We start from the raw sequence: 19159 nt of genomic DNA, 5'->3' as shown, positions 1-19159 counted from the left end.
TCCTTCTCAGTCCAGAATGGGTTGGATTAATCAGACAAATTCTGACTAATAAACTATTCTTGGGCTTCCTGCTGGGTACAGGTATCGATTATAAGCGATGTTTCAATGACAAACTCTGCCATCTTCATCAAGGGTCATGGCTGGGCATGTCTAGTCTGGTGGCATTTATACCCCCATCGTCCATCCCTCCTGATTGGTCAGTCCTCATCGAAACACAGTCCACTCTCCCACCTTGTTTATAATCACAATTCCAATTCTTACTTCAAGCATGACCTTCATCTTTTGTTAAAATTCTTTTCCTCTAGTTTTATTTCAATGGCTCACGTGTTACAATATCATACTGCAAATTATAGCAATTCTATGTTTCTAAACTCCAACGTCAATTATCTATTCCTTTCCATAGATACTGCCTGACCTGCTGAGTTCCTCCAGCATTTTGTGTGTGTTGTTTTTTATATATGTCTCCTAATTGGACAGATCAATTTTAGGTGATACAAAATCTTGCTTTATAATTTATTGTCCACTATATTTCCCAATATACTTACTTTCTATATTTAGTATAGTAATACAAGGTGTTCCACTACTCTGACAGCTCAGCTGAGCAAACTCAACATCTTACCAACATTTCAACTTGATTGTTGTGTAATTCAAATTGTGTGCAAATACACATTAGTGTAAATGAAGCTCATCTTAATATATCTTCAGTATCATTTGATTTGTGTAATTACAATTATTTTAAATACATACTATACGACTAATCACTTTAACCTTTGTCATAGTGGGCCGTTTGCTTCGGCCTTTAAGCATTCATCCTTGTTAATCCTGTGTCCCTCTATTTCATTCACTGTGCATACAAGGTTATAACCTCCATATCTTGGGGAGTTCAGATATGCTCATAGAAATTCCAGTTTGCTGAAAAAAGCAAGTTCGGAAGAAGTTCGCAAGCTATTCCAAAGTCTCAAACAGGGAATTTGTAAGTTTCAACATTATGGGGTGGCACGATAGCCTTGTGGCTAGGGCAACGGTTTACAGTACAGGAAACCTGGGTTCAATTCCCGCCGCTGCCTGTAAGGAATTTGTACGGGTTTCCTCCCGGTTGGTAGGTCAATGTAAATTGTCCTGTGATTAAGCTAGGGTTAAATCAGGTGATCGCTGTGGCAGGGCTCGAAGGGCCGGTAGGGCCAGTTCAACACTGTACCTCAATAAGTAAAAGTAATTAATACTTCAAAATCAAATGGAGCTTGGGTCCTCAACTATGGCAAAGGCAAGACTGTGTAACCTGTTTTTTTGCTGGACATTGCTGTCACAAGCTGGATATATTTGTACCACACTTGTCCTTAGCCAATTGTCAATCTGATGATACAGATGCTACAGGAAACACATATTGGATGTGAAAATATACATTTTATTTTATTAACAGCAGCCAGCCGTATACTGGTTTTTTTTTTGCAAAAGTTGTTCAACATACAGTGGGAGATATAAGCATACTGTACAACAGGGACTGATTCTCATAGTAGGCCTGAGGAAAAGACAACCCAATCTACATGTAATATCCAGCATTTGAAAATAACATTAAACTTTTCCTCCAATGAAAATGCTCAGCAGTGGTAAGGGACTTGTCCTAAATGGTAAAGTTCAGATCTGAAGTATCGTTAAATATATTCTTACCTTCTTTCTTTTGTTAACCAATAGTTTAAAGTCACCAGTATTGAAGATATAATGGTCATCAGCACCCTGACTTCATAATATTAAATTGATTTTGGAAAGACTATACAGAAATGTTGTTTTCAGTGCACCTGACTGGTCCTTTGTCAATAAAGAGTTGTTCCTTGATGAACCATTAACCCTTAGCCTCAAGCTTGCTTTGACTTGAGAGAGGACACATTTGCCAATTCAGTTTCCCCATCAGATCTCATCTCATAAGAAACCATTAAATGGTTGAAGCAATTTAAGTGAGGGTTGTCTCGTACCAAAACTTGGTGGTGGTTGATTGAATTAGTGCTGCGATCCTTTCAAATGTGTTGTCTTTGCAAATTTAAAATAGAAACTTCAAGTACTTAATTTAGTTTGAGGTCATCAAATTCATTTCAGAGCAATAAGACGTATGTACTCCTTGGCAGTTGACAGGGGTTTATTTGATCCACAGAAAGTGTAATAAACATTCTTGTGCATCAATGCTTAGGCTCGATGCATCTTCATCAGTGATATGCTAATAACTTTACTTTGTTAACTACTAGGAAAGAATTGCCTTCAGAATAAACATGAGTGCTAATTAAATATGCATAATTACTGCTAAAGATAAAACTACAAATGATCGCAATACAAGGAAAATGAACATGACAAAATTACTTTCTGATCACTCGTATTCATACGTAGATTTAAGGAGAGCCAAGGCAGAAGATGGATATGAATATCCATGACATGAATGAGACTTCCTTTCCAATAAATGCTTTAGAAATTGTTCACAAATTTAAATTTTCACATTACACTGAATACAGTACCATAATCAACATGTCAGCATACACATTGCAATCTGATTCTGATCAGAATTTTTACAATAACATTAGAGATCCGTTTCAAACACTGTTCTGTCTGATTTAGTTTACTTCCAACTCCTAAGCAAATGAACACAATTTTGTAGGACTATAGGCATTCAGCTTTCCTGAAGGCAGGAACAAAATTATGAGTTACATGGTTATTCATTCATTAGTGAAAAGAGAATGTCAAAATGAAGGACTAAGATGTTCTAATATTTGAGTCCTTTGAATATGCTGTCGCAGATTACTCCGAAAGCTTTTTCTTACTGCTATTGTATTTTGTGATATGCATCCTAAATGTAAACTTTAAAAATACATGCATTTAAAATTGTATTTAAAAACTAAAGCAGGTTACAAATCTGCCTAAAGCTTTAGTGTAGTGCATGGCAATATTCCTCGAATAGATAAAATTAGATATAACACCTTCTGTTCATATCATACACTGGGTCAGAAGAATCCCTTTGAGTTCTCCCCTGCTCCTTATTAACCACCTTGGTGCTGAAGTTAACTCTGAAAGAAATTACAGTATTTTTACGTATCAACTCAATACTTTTTACATATTCCTATTCCAAGTCCTTAAAAATTTAAGCCAACGGCCAATTAACTTTGGTCCCAATAATGATAGAAGCTGGTGGCATTTTAGTATTTAGTCCTTTTGTATAACAAAACAGTTACATTTTAGAAACTGCTGCAATTGCTTAACAAGTTAACTATCAAGAAGGTGTTTTAGGTTTAATATGCAGTCCCTTGTATTAATAACATAACATACCACTGGCATATCATTGCCATTATCATCAGAAATGAGCTACTAAAGTAAAGGCAATTGCAGAACTGATGACTGAATCCAAAGGCATGTAAACATTGGAGAAATTAATCTGGATTTTTTCCATGAAATTCTAAAGCAGAATATTACAAGATGCAACTGCATATTTAATTTTGACTTTTCTATTGAGTATATGAAACTTAATTATTTAATGAAGCACACCATTTTAAAATCTTTGCATTGTGCCAGATCCCGTGTACCAGCTAAGAGATCTCTACTCATTATTAGACGAATCACTTGATTGCTTTTACCATCTCATCATTAATAATTAGTAATAAAAAAGTAACCATTGCACCAGCAACCCCGAGCTAAAGTAATGTTCCTGGTGTTCAATTCTAACCTTGAGTTCAAAATGTTTCCATGCCTTTAAATCTGAAGGAGTCCCCATTTACCTCACTGCTGCCAATCTCAATTCAGCTTAGTTCAAATCTTATTTTTAAAAAACCTAAAAGAGTGCTGCTTTTCTGTAGAACCTCATAAACACAAGAGGTTCTGCAGATGCTGGAAATCTTGAGCAACACACAGACAAAATGCTGGAGAAACTCATTTACTGCCTAACCTGCTCAGTTCCTTCAGCACTTTCTGTGGATTATTGTGGAACTTCTATGCTTCCTCTCAATTTGTCCGTCATAGTCCCAATACTTTTGAAGTTCTCGTGGAACGCATTGTTGGTTTTCTATCTACTGGACATTACTTTCATAAATGTTTTCACCGGTATTGTCTTTGCCTTGGCTGGAGCTCTTTGGGAAATTCTAAGACTAAACAGCCTACATACTCACATCTATGCATAAACATCCTTTTTTTTTTGCAATATGATGAAGACATTGAAAACATTGATAAAGTTTCAGAATGAAATTCACTTCTCAGTATCTTAGGGCAAAATGCAAATGGGCAATGGAATATTGTTTTAAAACAAATAATAATCCATCAATTCAGAAGAAAGGAAGTCACGCCTGACAACCACAGATTTCCTTAATTCACCTTCTACAATTCTTTCAAAGACCAAATCCCAGTGGAAGTATCGTTCTCTACCTTCTCTCCAAGACAACAGAGCTGATGTTTACACACTGAATTTCTATCAGCACAGAACTCTTATCAGACTAAGTCTAGAAATGCTTAATACTTCGTGAATGCTACAAGAGCATTTATTGAAAGTACGAATCAAATTTAATGCCGGCTCACTGAAAAAAATGCACCCCTTGTAAACATTGTGCAGGTATTTAAAAAAAAGCATCTGCATTAAAGTCAATTATTGATGTTTACAAAAGGTTTAGGAGACATTTATTGGATCATGAGAAAGCTGAACCAGAGAGTTACAAAACCACAGGAGTAGAAGGTGCACACCACTCAGATAACAAATATAAATGACTTTTTAAAAATGTAAATTACCACATAATGGAAAAACTCAAAAAATGTGTAGCCATCATTATCACATTTTTCATGTTAATAGCTCCTCTTCTGACTTTGCACCTTAATATTTGCAGGTCATTGCAAATCTTTCTAAAACTGTAAATCTGTTACCTTTTGACACCAACAATCCATTCGGCTTAAAACAGATGCAAATTTCTTCACCCCTGCATATGACACAAGAGTGATCTTCGGGCTTTTCTCACCTGCACATTATCTGTTAGTCAACGACTATCTGTTCAACACTCTATCCGTTCGAGTAATGCTGTTAGCATCACCACCAAAGAAGTGATGACATTTTTCAAGGTAGAATGGGTGGCCCAGGTGGCTCACAGTTGGGGAGTGCATGATGGTAATGGTGCACAGATATTTCTTCAGAATAAAGCACATTGGATTATTTAAGTAAATACATGTTGAGGCTTTTCTTATGCCTCTTATTCTGCAAATGAAGTTGATTAAGTAGGCGAAATTCACCGAGTTTTGTGCTGCTACGTGTTGGTTGTGCACAGAAAATGCGAACGAATAACTATCTTCAGTGTTCAAGGGAATGAAAGTTTTTGCAAATAAACTAGTTTGGTGTGACTCCATTGCCAATGCATTTCATAGAGTGCTAATGTCATAATGTTGCAACAATCACTTTGGCTTACATTTAAATCATTTTGAGCAATTTTGTTGCTTTTGTTCACGTATAAAGCTTTAAAAAAACCTGGGCGCAAAGGGAACTTAGTTATGAGTTAGAAAATGACAGCTTGGTTTTTATCATCTAAGTATGACAAGTGAGTCACCTTAAAGCAAGTCAACCTGAGATAACTTCACATGATGCCTCTCCTTACAAGATCATTATTGAGTGTCTGTTGTGGCCTGTGGGTTCTAATGCATTTAACTTAGGGCTTCCCAACCTGGCATCTATGGACCCATTTGGTTAATGGTAGGGGTCCATGGCATAAAAAAGGTTGGGAACACCTGGTTTAAGCAATGAGATCCCTGATAATGACAATGTTCATTCTCACTTTATTCTGAATACCAGCCATAAATCTCATGCAATCGAAACATACAATGCCATTCCTCCCAGTTTGCTATTTTGCTGTGGATGTAGAGAAAGAAAACCTGACAAAGAAAAGCTTGACTGCTTCTTGCAAGAAGTTGCTGACCCACGCATTCTGTGAAGTGACAGAGCCCACGGAACATCAGGATTTATGTATCCCCTTTGAGAATATCCAGGATGCAAACAGCGTCAGCTGTTTCATACACTAATAAGGCTGGGATTATTCACTCAAACAGCCAATCAAACGGAATAACCTTTCGAAATTGTAAGGGAAAAAGAGCTAAACATCCTGCTTTAATTTGTTGAGCATGGGCTTCTCTAGAAGGATAATTATCTCCACATAACAAAACCTTACAAAATGTGTTATAAACAATAAATTGTGTCATCCTCTACACCCATTTGGAACTACGTTTTACCTCAGTGTTGACTTTTGTTCATTTCTAGCTCTCCTGCCCCTTACAGCAACCATATGAATCCAGGTAAATTTGTTAACTGACCAAAAAATCTATCAGACTAGAGAATAACAAGTCAAAATACTGGTGTTATTGATGAAATTTAAGAACAGGGCGAGTGGAAATATTTTATTCATTATTAATCAATCACAAATTTGAGGATTGTTGCAACATTATAGATCTAACAATAAAAGTCATCCATAGAATGCTATTATAATATTTTGTGACTTTATGTGTATATCTTCCATAATACCTACACCAGGGCTTTCAAGGCTGCTCGCATGATTGAAGATGGTTACACTTAGGTGCTGGTGTGATCTTAACCAGTTAGGCACTATAATCATTTCATTTTTGAGGCCAAGATAGGTTTTATGATATCTACACTTAAAAGTGATCTAAATTGACTGTAAGAAAAACAGAGGCATTTGGGCTATTTTTAAAATAGCTTATAGAATGACCGTTCACAGTGCAGGGTCTTACAGGCACAACTTCCTATAACATCATTACACAGAGAATCAACTCCTTCTTGGGCATCAGTTACCATATGGTCATGATCACCTAAGCAACTGCATGCTTGATTGACAGAACATTGAAAGCCCTTCCTAAAATATATATGTGTAAAAAAAGTAAAAACTGAGATACCTGAAGTTATAATCCAATAGAAGGTATAAAATCATATCTGACAATTTGCAAAACCATGCAATAAAAGGAAAGCGTTCTCTGTTAACAAAAGCTTTTCTGTTAGTGGGTAACATATGCTGGCCCTGCTAATCATCACTTGCAGAGACGCTTTGCTACGTCTGCATAAGCAATTTCAATTTCTTTGTCTCCGGGGCAGGTGTTTGTGAATTCATCCCTGGTATAGGCATTCCGCAGGTACCGCCAAATTCCCGTCATGGACTTAGGAATGTCAAAGTTCCGATATTTCTTTGCTACCACCTGGAAAGGAAATGCATTTACTTTATAACCTTGCTGTGCAATGACATGAATGCTTAAAAAGTATCCTGAAAAACAAATAATCATAAGTTTAGTTACAGTAGAAAAGAATTGTAATTGTAATGGCAATCAGCCTTTCGAATCGACACTAGTTCTCGGTAGATAAACCTGCCCCAAGTGCAGTCTTCTATTCAGGAACTCCTCCCAGCAGACTGACAAAGCCCGGTTTAAGACAAACCCTCCCCAAGTGCAAATGGCTCTCTGTCTCCAGCTTTGGCAGCTGATGGGTTCTCCTGCCAGGCTCATCTGCTGTCAAAGCTGTCACTAATACTGAGATTTTGTGACCGAGCCAGCAGTAATAGGGATCAGTCCTGGCTCTGAGAAAAGAGCTGGTGGATGAAAGACTCTTACAGCTGGCAATGTCTCCATTTGCCTGCTGCCTTCCCACTCTTATGGCCAGAAGTGGTTGCAGCTTTGAGCATGTGCCATTGAGCAGTTCTGTGCTTCGTGGACAGTTTTGAGCCTCTTATCTAAGAAAGCTTGCACTGGCATGGAGAGGGCCCAGAGGAGAATCACAAAAATGATCCCGGAAGTTAGGAGCATTTAATGGCTCTGGGCCTGTACTTGCTGAAGGGGGTTTTGCTGAAATCTATTGAATATTGAAAGGCCCAAATCGAGTTGTCTTGGAGAGGATGTTTCCTATAGCGGAGGAGTCCAAGACGAGAGGTCAGAGTAGAAGGACATCTTTTAGAACAGAAATGAGGAGGATCTTTGCCAGTGGGTGGCAAATCTGTGGAATTCATTGCCACAGTTAGCTGTGGAGGCCAAGACACTGGGAAAATTTAAAATGGAGGTTTGGATTAATAAAGGTGTTAAACATTATGGAGAGAAGGCAGGAGAAGGGAGTTGAAAGGAAAAATAAATCAGCCATGGTGGAATAGTGGAACAGACTCAACGTGCTGAATGGTCTAATTCTGCTCCGATGTCTTATGATCTGTTGAAGTTACTTTGACAAGTAAGTACACTGCATCTTTTCGCTGATGAAATCTACAGATACAGTGGCAGGTGCAATTGATTATGATGATTATAAACACGTGTAAATCTGCAGATGCTGGAAATTCAAAGCAACGCACATAAAATGCAGGAGAAACTCATCAGGTCAGGCAACATCTACAGAAATGAACAAACAGTCGACGCTTCAGGCTGAGAGGCTTCTTCAGGACTGAGGAGGAAGGGGAAAGATGCCAGAATAAAAAAGTTGAGTGGGAGGGGAAGGAGGTGATAGATGAAGCCAGGAGGATGTGAAAGGTCAAGGGCTGGAGAAGAAGGAATGTTGATAGGAGAGGAGAGTGGACCATAGGAGAAAGAGAAACAGGAGGGAATCCAGGGAGTGGTAAGGAGAAGTAAAATGTCAGAGTAGGGAACTGAGGAGGGGCAGGGGTATTTATTTACTGGTTGGAGAAATCAATACATATACCACCAGACAGAATATAAGGTGTTGCTCCTCCCCCCCCCCCCCCCCCCCCACCAAGGGTGGCCTTATCTTGGCACAAGATGAGGCCATGGACCGACACTTGGGAAAAGAAATGAGAATCGGAATTAAAATGTTTGGCCACCGGAAGTCCCGTGGTGGATGGTATGGAGGTGCTCAACAAAGTGCTCCCCCAATTTACAACAGGTCTCACCAATGTAGGGAAGGCCACATTATGAAAATGGTGGAATGACAAGTGAGTACTTGTTGTTCTCAAAAGTGCTGAGTTGTCTTTCTTTTTAATTACACTCATCTGAACAGTGGTGCATTTTCCATCACACACTTGACTTCTACTTTAGAGATGGAGGAAAACTTTTGTGGAGACAGGAGGTAAACCACTTCACACAAAATACCCACGCCTCACTGCCAAAATGATTGTATGGCCTACCAGTTACTGGTGACCCATAAGATATTAATAAAAGAGCATTCATTGAGGACATAGACATTAACTATCAAGCAATTATGAAGGCAAATGGTCGGACAACGCAAGGGAGTAACAGGATTTGTTACAGTTAGGTAGGGTTTGAGTGAGTCTGACCTGACGTATTGAGTACACTTTTAATCTCCTTACCTAAAGAAGCATATATTTGTTTTGGAGCTGGGCAACAAACTTGAGCAATTTGGATCTATATCCTCTGGAGTTCTGATGACAGGTTAAATTTAATTCAGACACAAGAGATCCTGCAGATGCTGGGAACCTGAATCGACAGACAGAGAGACACACACACACACACACACACACAATGGTGGAGGAACTCAGCAGGTCAGGCAGCATCCATAGAAGGATATGAATAGTCAACCCTTCACCATGGCTGCTAAGAATTTGGGCAGAAACCAGAAAAATAAGGTGGGGTGGGAGGGGCAGAGCACAATTTGGCAGGTGATTGGTGAATCCAAGTGATAGGGGGAAGGTAGACTATCACTCCCCTCTGTTCCCCCTCCCCTTTAGTTTTTGCTTATTCCTCTGGGCCCTTCACCCCTTCTCTCCCTTCCTCCACCCTTATGACCTGCCTATCATCCAAACCTTCCTCTCTCTGGTACCCCACCTCCTTCCCTTTATCGCATTGTCTAGTGTCCTCTCCTATCAGATAGCATCTTGTTCAGCTCTTTGCCTCACCCACCCATCACCGTCAACCCTCCAACTTCCTTCACCTACCCAAAGACTGTGTCAGAGATAACAAAATGGGCAATTAACCTCCTCTTTCCGGGTATTCCTGCTTTCCGAGCTGTGGCAGATATCCCTCACCCACTCTATAAGTGACAGAGCTCTTCCCCATATTTTATCAATTTCTTGCACCTGTGTTCTCACATTTAAACTATCAGAACACAGCACTGATAGCATTCACAGTGTCTTCACCATCATTTATAACCTTTTCAGTTTTTACCAGCTTCAATGAGGCTCCATCTCCAGGCCCATCATCTGCTCCTGTCTCTCTTCAGTATTTTGAAGGGACCATTCTCTTTACAAAGCCCTGGTCTACTCTTCCACCGAGCACACACCTTCTTCTATCATGTTACCATGCCAATGCAGCAAATACCAGAAATAGCCCTTTACCTCCTCTTCTCCCTGCATCCAGAGACACAATCAGACCTTCCAAGTGAAGCAGTAATTCACTTGCTCTTCTTCCAATCTGCTAAACTGCACTGTGATCCCTTCTACCTCGGAGAAACCAAATGCAGATTTGCAGAGCAGTTTCGTTCAGCCTGCAGAGGCTCAGAGTTCCCCGTTGACTGCCACGTTAATTCTCCAGCCTCCTGCTACTCTGCCTTATCTGTCTGCACAACTACTGATCTCCCAGTACAAACGCTACTGCCTGATCACCTTCCAGAACTCAAGAGTCGACCAACTGAATTTCTCTGTTGTATCAGAACTGGCCTGCTGTGTTCCACCAGCATTTTGTGTGCATTGCTTGAATTTCTAGCATCTGCAGATTTCCTCGTGTTTGGCCATTTCTATTGTGAGTTATCCCTCTTCAATTCTGGTCCTGTTTTCTTCTGTCTGCTGAACATGTCCTCCATGTTCATATGATTGCACATTGGTAAATTATTATTGTGCGTATTATTATTCTGTACTTTAATATTAGTTAACATTATTATTATATTATTATTGCAACATATATTTTTAAATGTTGTTGCTGTAACAAAATAAGTTCCCACTTGGGATCAATAAAGCACTTTATTATTATTATTAATAATGGAGGTCTATCTCTGGCAGTGCTCAGGGCCTCCTTCATGATGTTAGCTGCTTCCTCTCAGTTTCCACTTCAGTCAGTCATGCAAATCCTGTACGGAGACTCAGGAATACCATCACACTCAGATGTAGAAGGAATCTGCATTGCTATATCTGTAACAATTTTGTTCGTCCGGTCAGGGTCGCTAACCCTGAGAAGAACCCCTGAACTTGGAGGACCAGTGGGTCACTCTTACTCTGGCCTCTACTTCTGACCTGTTTGGCATGGGTGACTCTGTCAAGAGCCAAAGCTTAAAGCCCTAACTCCCACTAACATAGCTCTCTGGGTCATCAAGGCACATAAGCTCCGAACCACGATGAGATTGTGGGCCTTTTCGATCCTCTCTGCATCTAACAATAACTCATATTCTCCCTTTCACAGATTTCTGTTTTTCGTTCTGCAGCTGATTGAGCTGCTGAGTTTTCAGAATCCTTCGTGAACATAGTCAGGGTAGACAGGAATACAATTGTTCCCTACCTGGCCAAACTTGCCATTGACAAGCACAGCAAAGACAGATTTCCTCAAAGGCCAAGATTATGGTCCAGAGGAGGAGAAAAAAATGTTTCTTTGTTAAAATAAGTTTACTTGGTGGGTCTGCAGAAACAGAGGCGCCAAGCTGCAGTGCAGTACTAAAGTTAAATACAAACAGGGCCAAGACATCTTGCCAAGGCCATTTGCCAGGTAGTGTTACACTAATTGGTCTTTCTTCCAGACTCCAGATGTTTCTGCTTATCTGGATCTGAACAAAATAAAAACAATTCGACGTACCTTGACAATGTGAAGCTTTGGGAGCAGATTGCAGTCTGCAAGTGTCATCTCGTCCCCATCTAGGAACATGCGGTTGGAGGCCTTGACGTCCTCCATGCTGTCAGCATCGATCTCTTCCGGAAGAGCAGTGTTCAAATACTCATCCAACTTCTGCAAGGTTTTCAGCAGGCCTTTTTCCAGAGCTGGAACAACAAATGCGGAGCACTCCAGCTAAACATATGCAAATAATACATAGACTTCACGCTATGTCACACTCCCACAGCCTGGTTTTACATTAATTTAAATGAAATTTACATTAATTTCAGTTCTGTGTTAGTGGATCTTCCTTAAATTTGATGGGAAAAAGCTGTTCCTACAACAATGAATGTGGGCCTGAAATCTCTTGTACCTCCCCTCCCCGGATGGTAACAATGAGAATATAGCATGTCCTGGATGGTGAGGATCCTTAATGATGGATGCCAAATTCCTGAGGCACAAACCTCTGGAAGATGTCCTCAATAGTGGGGAGGCTTGTGCCCATGATGGAGCTGAACGAGTCTGCAATCCTCTGAAACCTCTTACAATCCTGTGCCTTGGCTCCTTCATTCCAAATGGTGATGCATCCAGTCAGAACGTTCTCCACCATACATCTCTGAAACTCTTCTGGAGTCTTTGGTGGCATCCTAATAAAGTTTTGCCCCTGGCCTGCCTTCGTCGGGATTGCATGATTCTCCCCACATTCCCATCAGCTCCCTCTGATTCTGCCACTCGCCCAGAGAATTGGGACAATTTACAGAGCCCAATTAACATACCAACCCCCCCGTGTTCCGATATGGGAGGAAACCCCACATTCCACAGGAGCTCACACAGCGAAGGACCCAAAGTGAGGACCGAATCCAGGTTGCTAGAACCATGAAGCAGCAGTTCTGCACCAAGGCAAAATGCCCCTGGTCCTCTTAGAATTGTTTTCATTGGCCCATCACTGGCAGTACCAGTAACAGTGTTACACTTCCTCCGTGAACTTCCTCATATTCAAACTCATACAAATAATCATGTGAACTAGAATCACTTTTCCCTATTAACCTGTCCACCATTTTGTAAGATCATTGCTGACTGGATTACCGTACATTGACCTGCCTTAACCTTTCACCCCTTTTCTTAAACATCTCTGCCTTAAAGATATTTGATGATAATGACATTCCAAATCCTTTTAAGGAGAGATTCAAAGAGTCATTTAAGAAAGAAATTCATCTCAACTTTCTCATAAACCGCAAACTCCCTTAGCTTTAAACATACATCCCTGCTTCTGGATTCAACCTCTCCATGTCCACTTTAAACCACCTCAGGATCTCTTATTTATTTATTGAGATACAGTGTGGAATAGGCCCTTCCATTTCAAGCCATGCCATCCAGGAATCCTCCAATTTAATCCTAGCCAAATCAAGGGACAATTTACAATGACCAATTAATCTACCAGCTGCTACGTCTTTAAACTGTGGGAGGAAACTGGAGCACCCAGAGGAAACCCACATGGTGGTCATGGAGAGAACGTACAACCTCCTTACAGGTAGCGGTGGGAATTGAACCTGGGTCACCTGCACTGTAAAGCTTTCTGCTACCCACTATGCTACCATGTCGCACATGCTTCAACTGAGTTGTCTTTCAACCTTCTAAACTCTAGTAAATATTGTCAGAAAGCGTGGAACAGGAATGGCAATGGATTAGTATGATCCACTGTTTTACAGTGATTACTGGGAATTTAAAATGTGGGAGCCCACTGAGTTGGAAGACATTCACATTTGAAAGCCCGTGCAAAAAAGAGAATGCCTTCCGCAAATCTTATCATAAACTCGGCTCTACATTCCTACCTACCCTTTGTGTACAGTATTGGTCTCCTTGTTGAAGGGAGGATGTCAGTGCATTAGAGAAGTTTACTAGACTGACAGGGTGGCAGGATGGAGGTACGTCTATAAGGTGGAGCCTGCTCTTTCTCCTAATTTGTACGTTTGCATGATGATTACGTGTAAAGGTAACAGAAGCAATTCAATTCAAGTTTAACTGTTATTCAACCACACATGCATACTCATGAATACAACCAAACAAGCCAGCATTACTCCGGGGCCAAGGTCCAAAACACAATACCAACAGTCATACACAGCACAAAGCACACATAGCACATACAAGATAGCAAGCACATAAAGGTAACACTAAGGTATAGCCACACAATAAAAGAGTCCGAACTCAAGCCATCAGTGCCACAGAAAATAGAGCTTGTCTTGTGCCAAGGGGAAGACTGGGGTGGGATTGGGGAGGGGGGCGCAACTCCAGCCTGTTGTACCACATTGCCCCCGGTGCAGCACACCGGCTCCAAAACCTCTCTGCTTTGTAGCTGTAAACAGACGAAACCACAGCTTGCAGCCTCGTCCTTGCTATGACTGAGGCCAAGCAGGCCCCTGCCACCCACCCCAGTTTCCTGCCAATAAATCAGAAAAATCCAAGTTGCGGCATTGCACACTGACACTGTCCAAAAGGGTCTTGCGATCACAAGAACTAAGGCGGTCACTCGCTGTTAGACTGAACACCTCGTTCAACTCAGGCAGCAGCAAGATGCAGAGATCCTTCATTTTTTCCAACAGTAAACAACTCACTGATGGGGTCGACCTACAGTGCTTTAAGTTCTTAATGTAAAGCAGGTCCTTGCAATTATTAAAAATGTTTAAATGGGACAGTAACCCCTTTTGTTGACCCATAGAAGCTGCACCAACTGAACGCATCGCCATCTTACCAAAGCAGCCCATCTTTCCCTAACTTGTTGCCCGAATTCCACTCGTGTGACAGGACCAAAAGTTCCCCAATTAGAATGAAAAGTGAGAGTCTGTGTGAGTGAACTGGTGCACTACCTTTCCTTTCACTGCATAAATGATCACGTTGTGCCCTTACTTCATTACACAGGTCAGTAAAACTATTCTACCGAACTACACACTTACGCAATCATATTCAGTACACTTTCAACAACCTCTTTGGGGAGCTCTTCAGCTTTGGCACAGTGTCAATCTTCTTTCAACCTTGCTACCGTTAAGTGTTTCGAGACAGCTTTTCCCAATGCAAATGCATAATAATAATTCAAAGTGATGATGAAAATAACCTGGCTGAAATTCAGGCTTTCATCAAAATATAGAAAATGTCATAAATGTAGATTTAGATCATCTTATTCACAGTTGAAAATATTCTTCCTACCAAGCACATTTTCATTGGAAGTGTGTTCTAAAAATTTCTTTCAGCTCTTCTGCAAGCATATTCAGTATACAATCTATTACCAGACTGCGTCACCTCCAATATCTTTAACTAGTGTATGATAATGTCAGAGATTAAATCAAACCTCTTTGTGATTTCATTTATTTTCTTCCCAGATATTTCACAATGACTATTCTTGTGAAAACAAGCACTAAACATAAGGTACAGTTTAAGACACTACGGTAGCGTAGTGGTTAGCTTGAAACTCTTATGACTTGGGACATTCCGGAGTTCGGAATTCAATTCCGGCGCCATTCTGTAAGGAGTCTCTGTATATTCTTCCCAAGGAATGCATGTGTTTTCCTCAGATGCTCCAGTTTCCTCCCACAGTTCAAAACCATACAGGTTAGGCTAATTGGTTATAGTAAACTGTCCCGTGATTAGGTTAGGGTTAATTGGGATTGTGGGATTACTGGGGCAGCATGGCTTGAAGAGTCAGAGGGCCTGCTCCACTCTGTGTTGCTAAATGATTAAGTAAGAGTCATTGAATGCCAAGCAGTCTGACAACGTTACGATAGGAAGCTAGAGCAATGTCATACTTAAAGTGGTATATGTGTGTACGAAATGTAAGTAAAACATTGCAGTGGGGCTGTTTGCATTCGATCTGGGCAGGGTTTGAGTGGGAGGGTTCGGCTCTCCGAGCTTGGGCAACAATTGAGGGGCTGCAGCACAAACAAGGTAGCACTATCAAGCGTGGGACAGATCATCCCATCAGTGAAACTATTGCTGATGAATGACTGAACTGAAAGCACTATGCCTATTATAATGCTACAAAAGGATCTGTTCTATTCTGCTGGCATTGGTGATATGACTGGGCTATTTTAAGAGAGGTTTGGAGAGATTACATTGGAGGCATTCGTCTTGTTGCTGGTGACATATATTTCACTAGAACAGTAATGTACTGCTCTTCCTGGCGCAGTTCCTGTTGATTGACTATCACGATGTACAGAAGTGATAGAGCATGAGATATGACCTTGAAAGATACTTTGGTTAAGTGCAGTGGGAAGTGTTAATGTAGACACTTTGCAGGGAAGTGTAATCTTTGAATAATGAAAAGCAAGTTACTTTCCCTCACTCCCATTATCTTACAGTGGTGGAAGTCAGCTTAATCCTGAAAACCCAAAGGGTTTTGATCAGACATAAAATACATTCATCAGTGTCTTAGCACTGTTAAGGTCAAAAGTGTAATTTAACTAACAAGATCTGGTGAGACAGTTTCAAACCATCATATTCTTGGATTAATAAATAGTAAATATCTTTAAATATGAGAATAATCCTTTTTGATATTTTTGGAGTAGTCCAGGTGTTAAAAAAAGAACAAATAATGGATATAAAGACGGATTTAATCACAGTCAGATGAATTTCATCAGTATGTGTAACCCTGTTATAATCTGTAATTCCTCATTTTAACATATTTCCTCTCAGATTATGAAAACAAGCATACTTATCTAGATATCTTCAAGCTATTCCAGTAAATTAATTACCTTTGAAGGGAATTATTCTCGTAGGATCAGCAAACATATTATCCAATCTCATGCACAATAAGGTCATACAAAGAGTAATAGATTAATTTTGTGATCATTTATTTGGTTTAATCTTAAGTGTATTAGACACAAATCTCGAGAGAAGACACCGACTCTTCTATAATAAGTGAAACAATGCATTGTACATCAACTTGAGAAAGCAAATGCATCTGGACTTGCTGCCCCGTCTGGAGTATGGTACCAGCAGTAGAAATGATGCCTAGAATAGCTTAGTGGTCTGTCCACACTGTGCAGAATTTGCAGCTTAACTTTGGTGCTCAAGAGAAGAACATGACCAATTATGTCGTGAATTAGAGGTAAGAAACTACTCCATCAAGCCATGGCTGAGAAATACAAAGAATTACCCATGGACACAATTATTTATAGAATAAGCAAAAAAGAAACACTTCTTTCAGGAAACAAGAATAATAGCAAAAAAAAAAGGATGATTGTGAGAATTGGTAGCTCACACTCCTACATTGCCAACAACTCAAGATTGTTATGCATTGTAACTCCAAAACATAAAACTAATTGAAAGAAAAACAAAAAAAAAATCTCTGAAATAATCTCAGATTCTGGGCCTCCTCTGGTGGTTGTAGGAGATAAATGCAGGAAGTGTTCCTAACAGTTCTGACTACCTTTCTTCTGCATGTGTTGGCATCCCAATCAGTACGTGGCAAGCTGCTCGATCTGCTGACCTATCCTAAGCAGGTCACCAGACAAAACTGAGCCAATGCTTTCATTTTGACCATTCCTGGAATACCAGCATGTAGATACTCCAGCTCTGTTTGGATGGTACAACTCTCAATCCTCACCTAAAGCAGCATCTGTCAAGGACGTTCATCTCGGCGCTGGTAAAAATGGAGCAATGGGAATTTGTGCTGCTTATTCCAGACATTTTGGGTGGCCGTGCAGACCTGAGACAATATGCGATCTTTTCTGGTTTCTCTTTGGATCATCTCTGCTGTAATGGGGAGGTTTTTTTTATTTGCAACAGGGAGAATTCATCATGTGGAGAGTTTTCTTTTGTAAAATTTTCAGATAGTTCAGTTTCCAACAGGACAATCCATCAGCATTTCCATGATCAGTTGTCCTCTTGAAGGCTGGAGATCTTCTGCTTATGTCCTCCAAGAAAAAGAGGCCATCTCTGCGTTCATGCTGCTGCTGTTAATGGAACACCCTTCTGTGGACTGAAAATGGACACTAGTGGTTGATGATCAGTAACAAGGGTAGATTCTCTCCCATACAAGTACTGGTTGAAACATTTTACACCTCAAATCAGGCCTCTCTGTCAATCAATGTGTAACTTTTTTCTGCAGCAGTAAGGGAACATGATGTAAAGGCTATGGGGTATTCACTTCCATCATTCATGACATGTCACATGGCTGCACCTATCCCAGAAGGCAAGGCATTACGGGGAAAATTCACTGGATGATGTGGATCATAATCTATGAGTAAAGTGACTGACGAAACCATTTTCTATACCTTTTGGAAAGCTACCTTACACTACTTTTTCGTTTGTCATTCCTTCCCGTTCTGCATGAATAAGTTCAAGGGGTTTGTCAGGAACCTGTTATAGTAATTGACAAATCCTAAAAAGGACAGCAACTATGACACCACTGGGGCATCAACCACTACTTGAATTTTCTCAGCATATTTGTGTAATTCTTGTGCATCAATGGTGTGACCACAGTAAGTAAGGCTTGATTTAAAGCATTCATGCTTGTTGCATTGTGTTCTGAGCCCAAACCTTCTAACCTGTCTTGAGGTTTGAGAGTTTCCTTATCATCCTCACTGGTAACAATCATGTCACCCAGGTAACACTGAGTGCACTGAAGGCCTTGCAGCACCTGGTCCATAACTTTCTGCCACAGTACAGGTGAACATGCTACTCCAAAAAATAAGCCCATTATAGTGATAAAGCCCTCTGTGAGTATTCATGGTGAGGGACACTTTGGACTCTTCTTCCATCTCCATCTGTAGGTAGGCTTCAGTTAAGTCCATTTTGCTGAAGCGTTTTGCTCCAGAAAGGTTGGCGAAGATTTCCTCTATCCTGGGAAGTGGGTATTGATCTACTTTCAGCATTGGGTTGATCATGACCTTAAAATCACTTCAGATCCTGACAGTCCTGTTCTTCTTCGCTACTGTGACCACTGACATTGACATGGGCTCCCCTCAACCTTGGAAAGAACTTCTTCAGCCTCCATGCGATGTAGCTCACTGGCTACTTTATCACAGATGGTATAAGAAACTGCGTGGACTTTGCAAAATGTGTGTGTGACATTTTCATTTAACACTGTTTTGCCCTTGAAATGGTTGAATTTTCCAATGTCATCCTTGAACACTGTTGTGGCATTATCCAATGCCTTTCTTAATTTGCCTTCAGTTGACTCTGTTGCAAGGGATGTGTGATGCAAATGGTGGATGGATCTCCAAACAAGTTGAGGTTGTCTCAGTCACTCATGACTCCACAATGCTGGCCCTCCCAGTCTTACCACATATAAGCTGAATATGGCTTGTTGGTTGTTGAATTTCAGTTACAAATGCCATTCCCACAGGAGTTATTTCTTCTCCAGTACAAAACCTTAGTTGAATATCTACAGGCTTCAGTTCAGTACCTTTGAAATGCCATT

At 40.4% G+C, this 19159-nt stretch overlaps 1 protein-coding gene across 1 annotated transcript in view; it reads right to left on the bottom strand.

Annotated features, from left to right (window-relative positions):
- Positions 1-1384: 1384 nt before the first annotated feature.
- LOC132383501 (chloride intracellular channel protein 4) overlaps positions 1385-19159 on the bottom strand; it is a 154425-nt gene continuing 136650 nt past the window's right edge. Inside the window, exons 5-6 of the mRNA XM_059954536.1 lie at positions 11731-11912; positions 1385-7203 (exon numbers count right to left, since the gene is read on the bottom strand). Coding sequence (XP_059810519.1) covers positions 7039-7203; positions 11731-11912 — 347 coding nt within the window. The 3' untranslated portion in view covers positions 1385-7038. The remainder of the gene's footprint in view (positions 7204-11730; positions 11913-19159) is intronic.

Source organism: Hypanus sabinus, chromosome 30, assembly GCF_030144855.1.
Source record: "Hypanus sabinus isolate sHypSab1 chromosome 30, sHypSab1.hap1, whole genome shotgun sequence".
NCBI lineage: Eukaryota > Metazoa > Chordata > Chondrichthyes > Myliobatiformes > Dasyatidae > Hypanus > Hypanus sabinus.
This window is presented reverse-complemented; position numbering and strand designations above follow the sequence as displayed.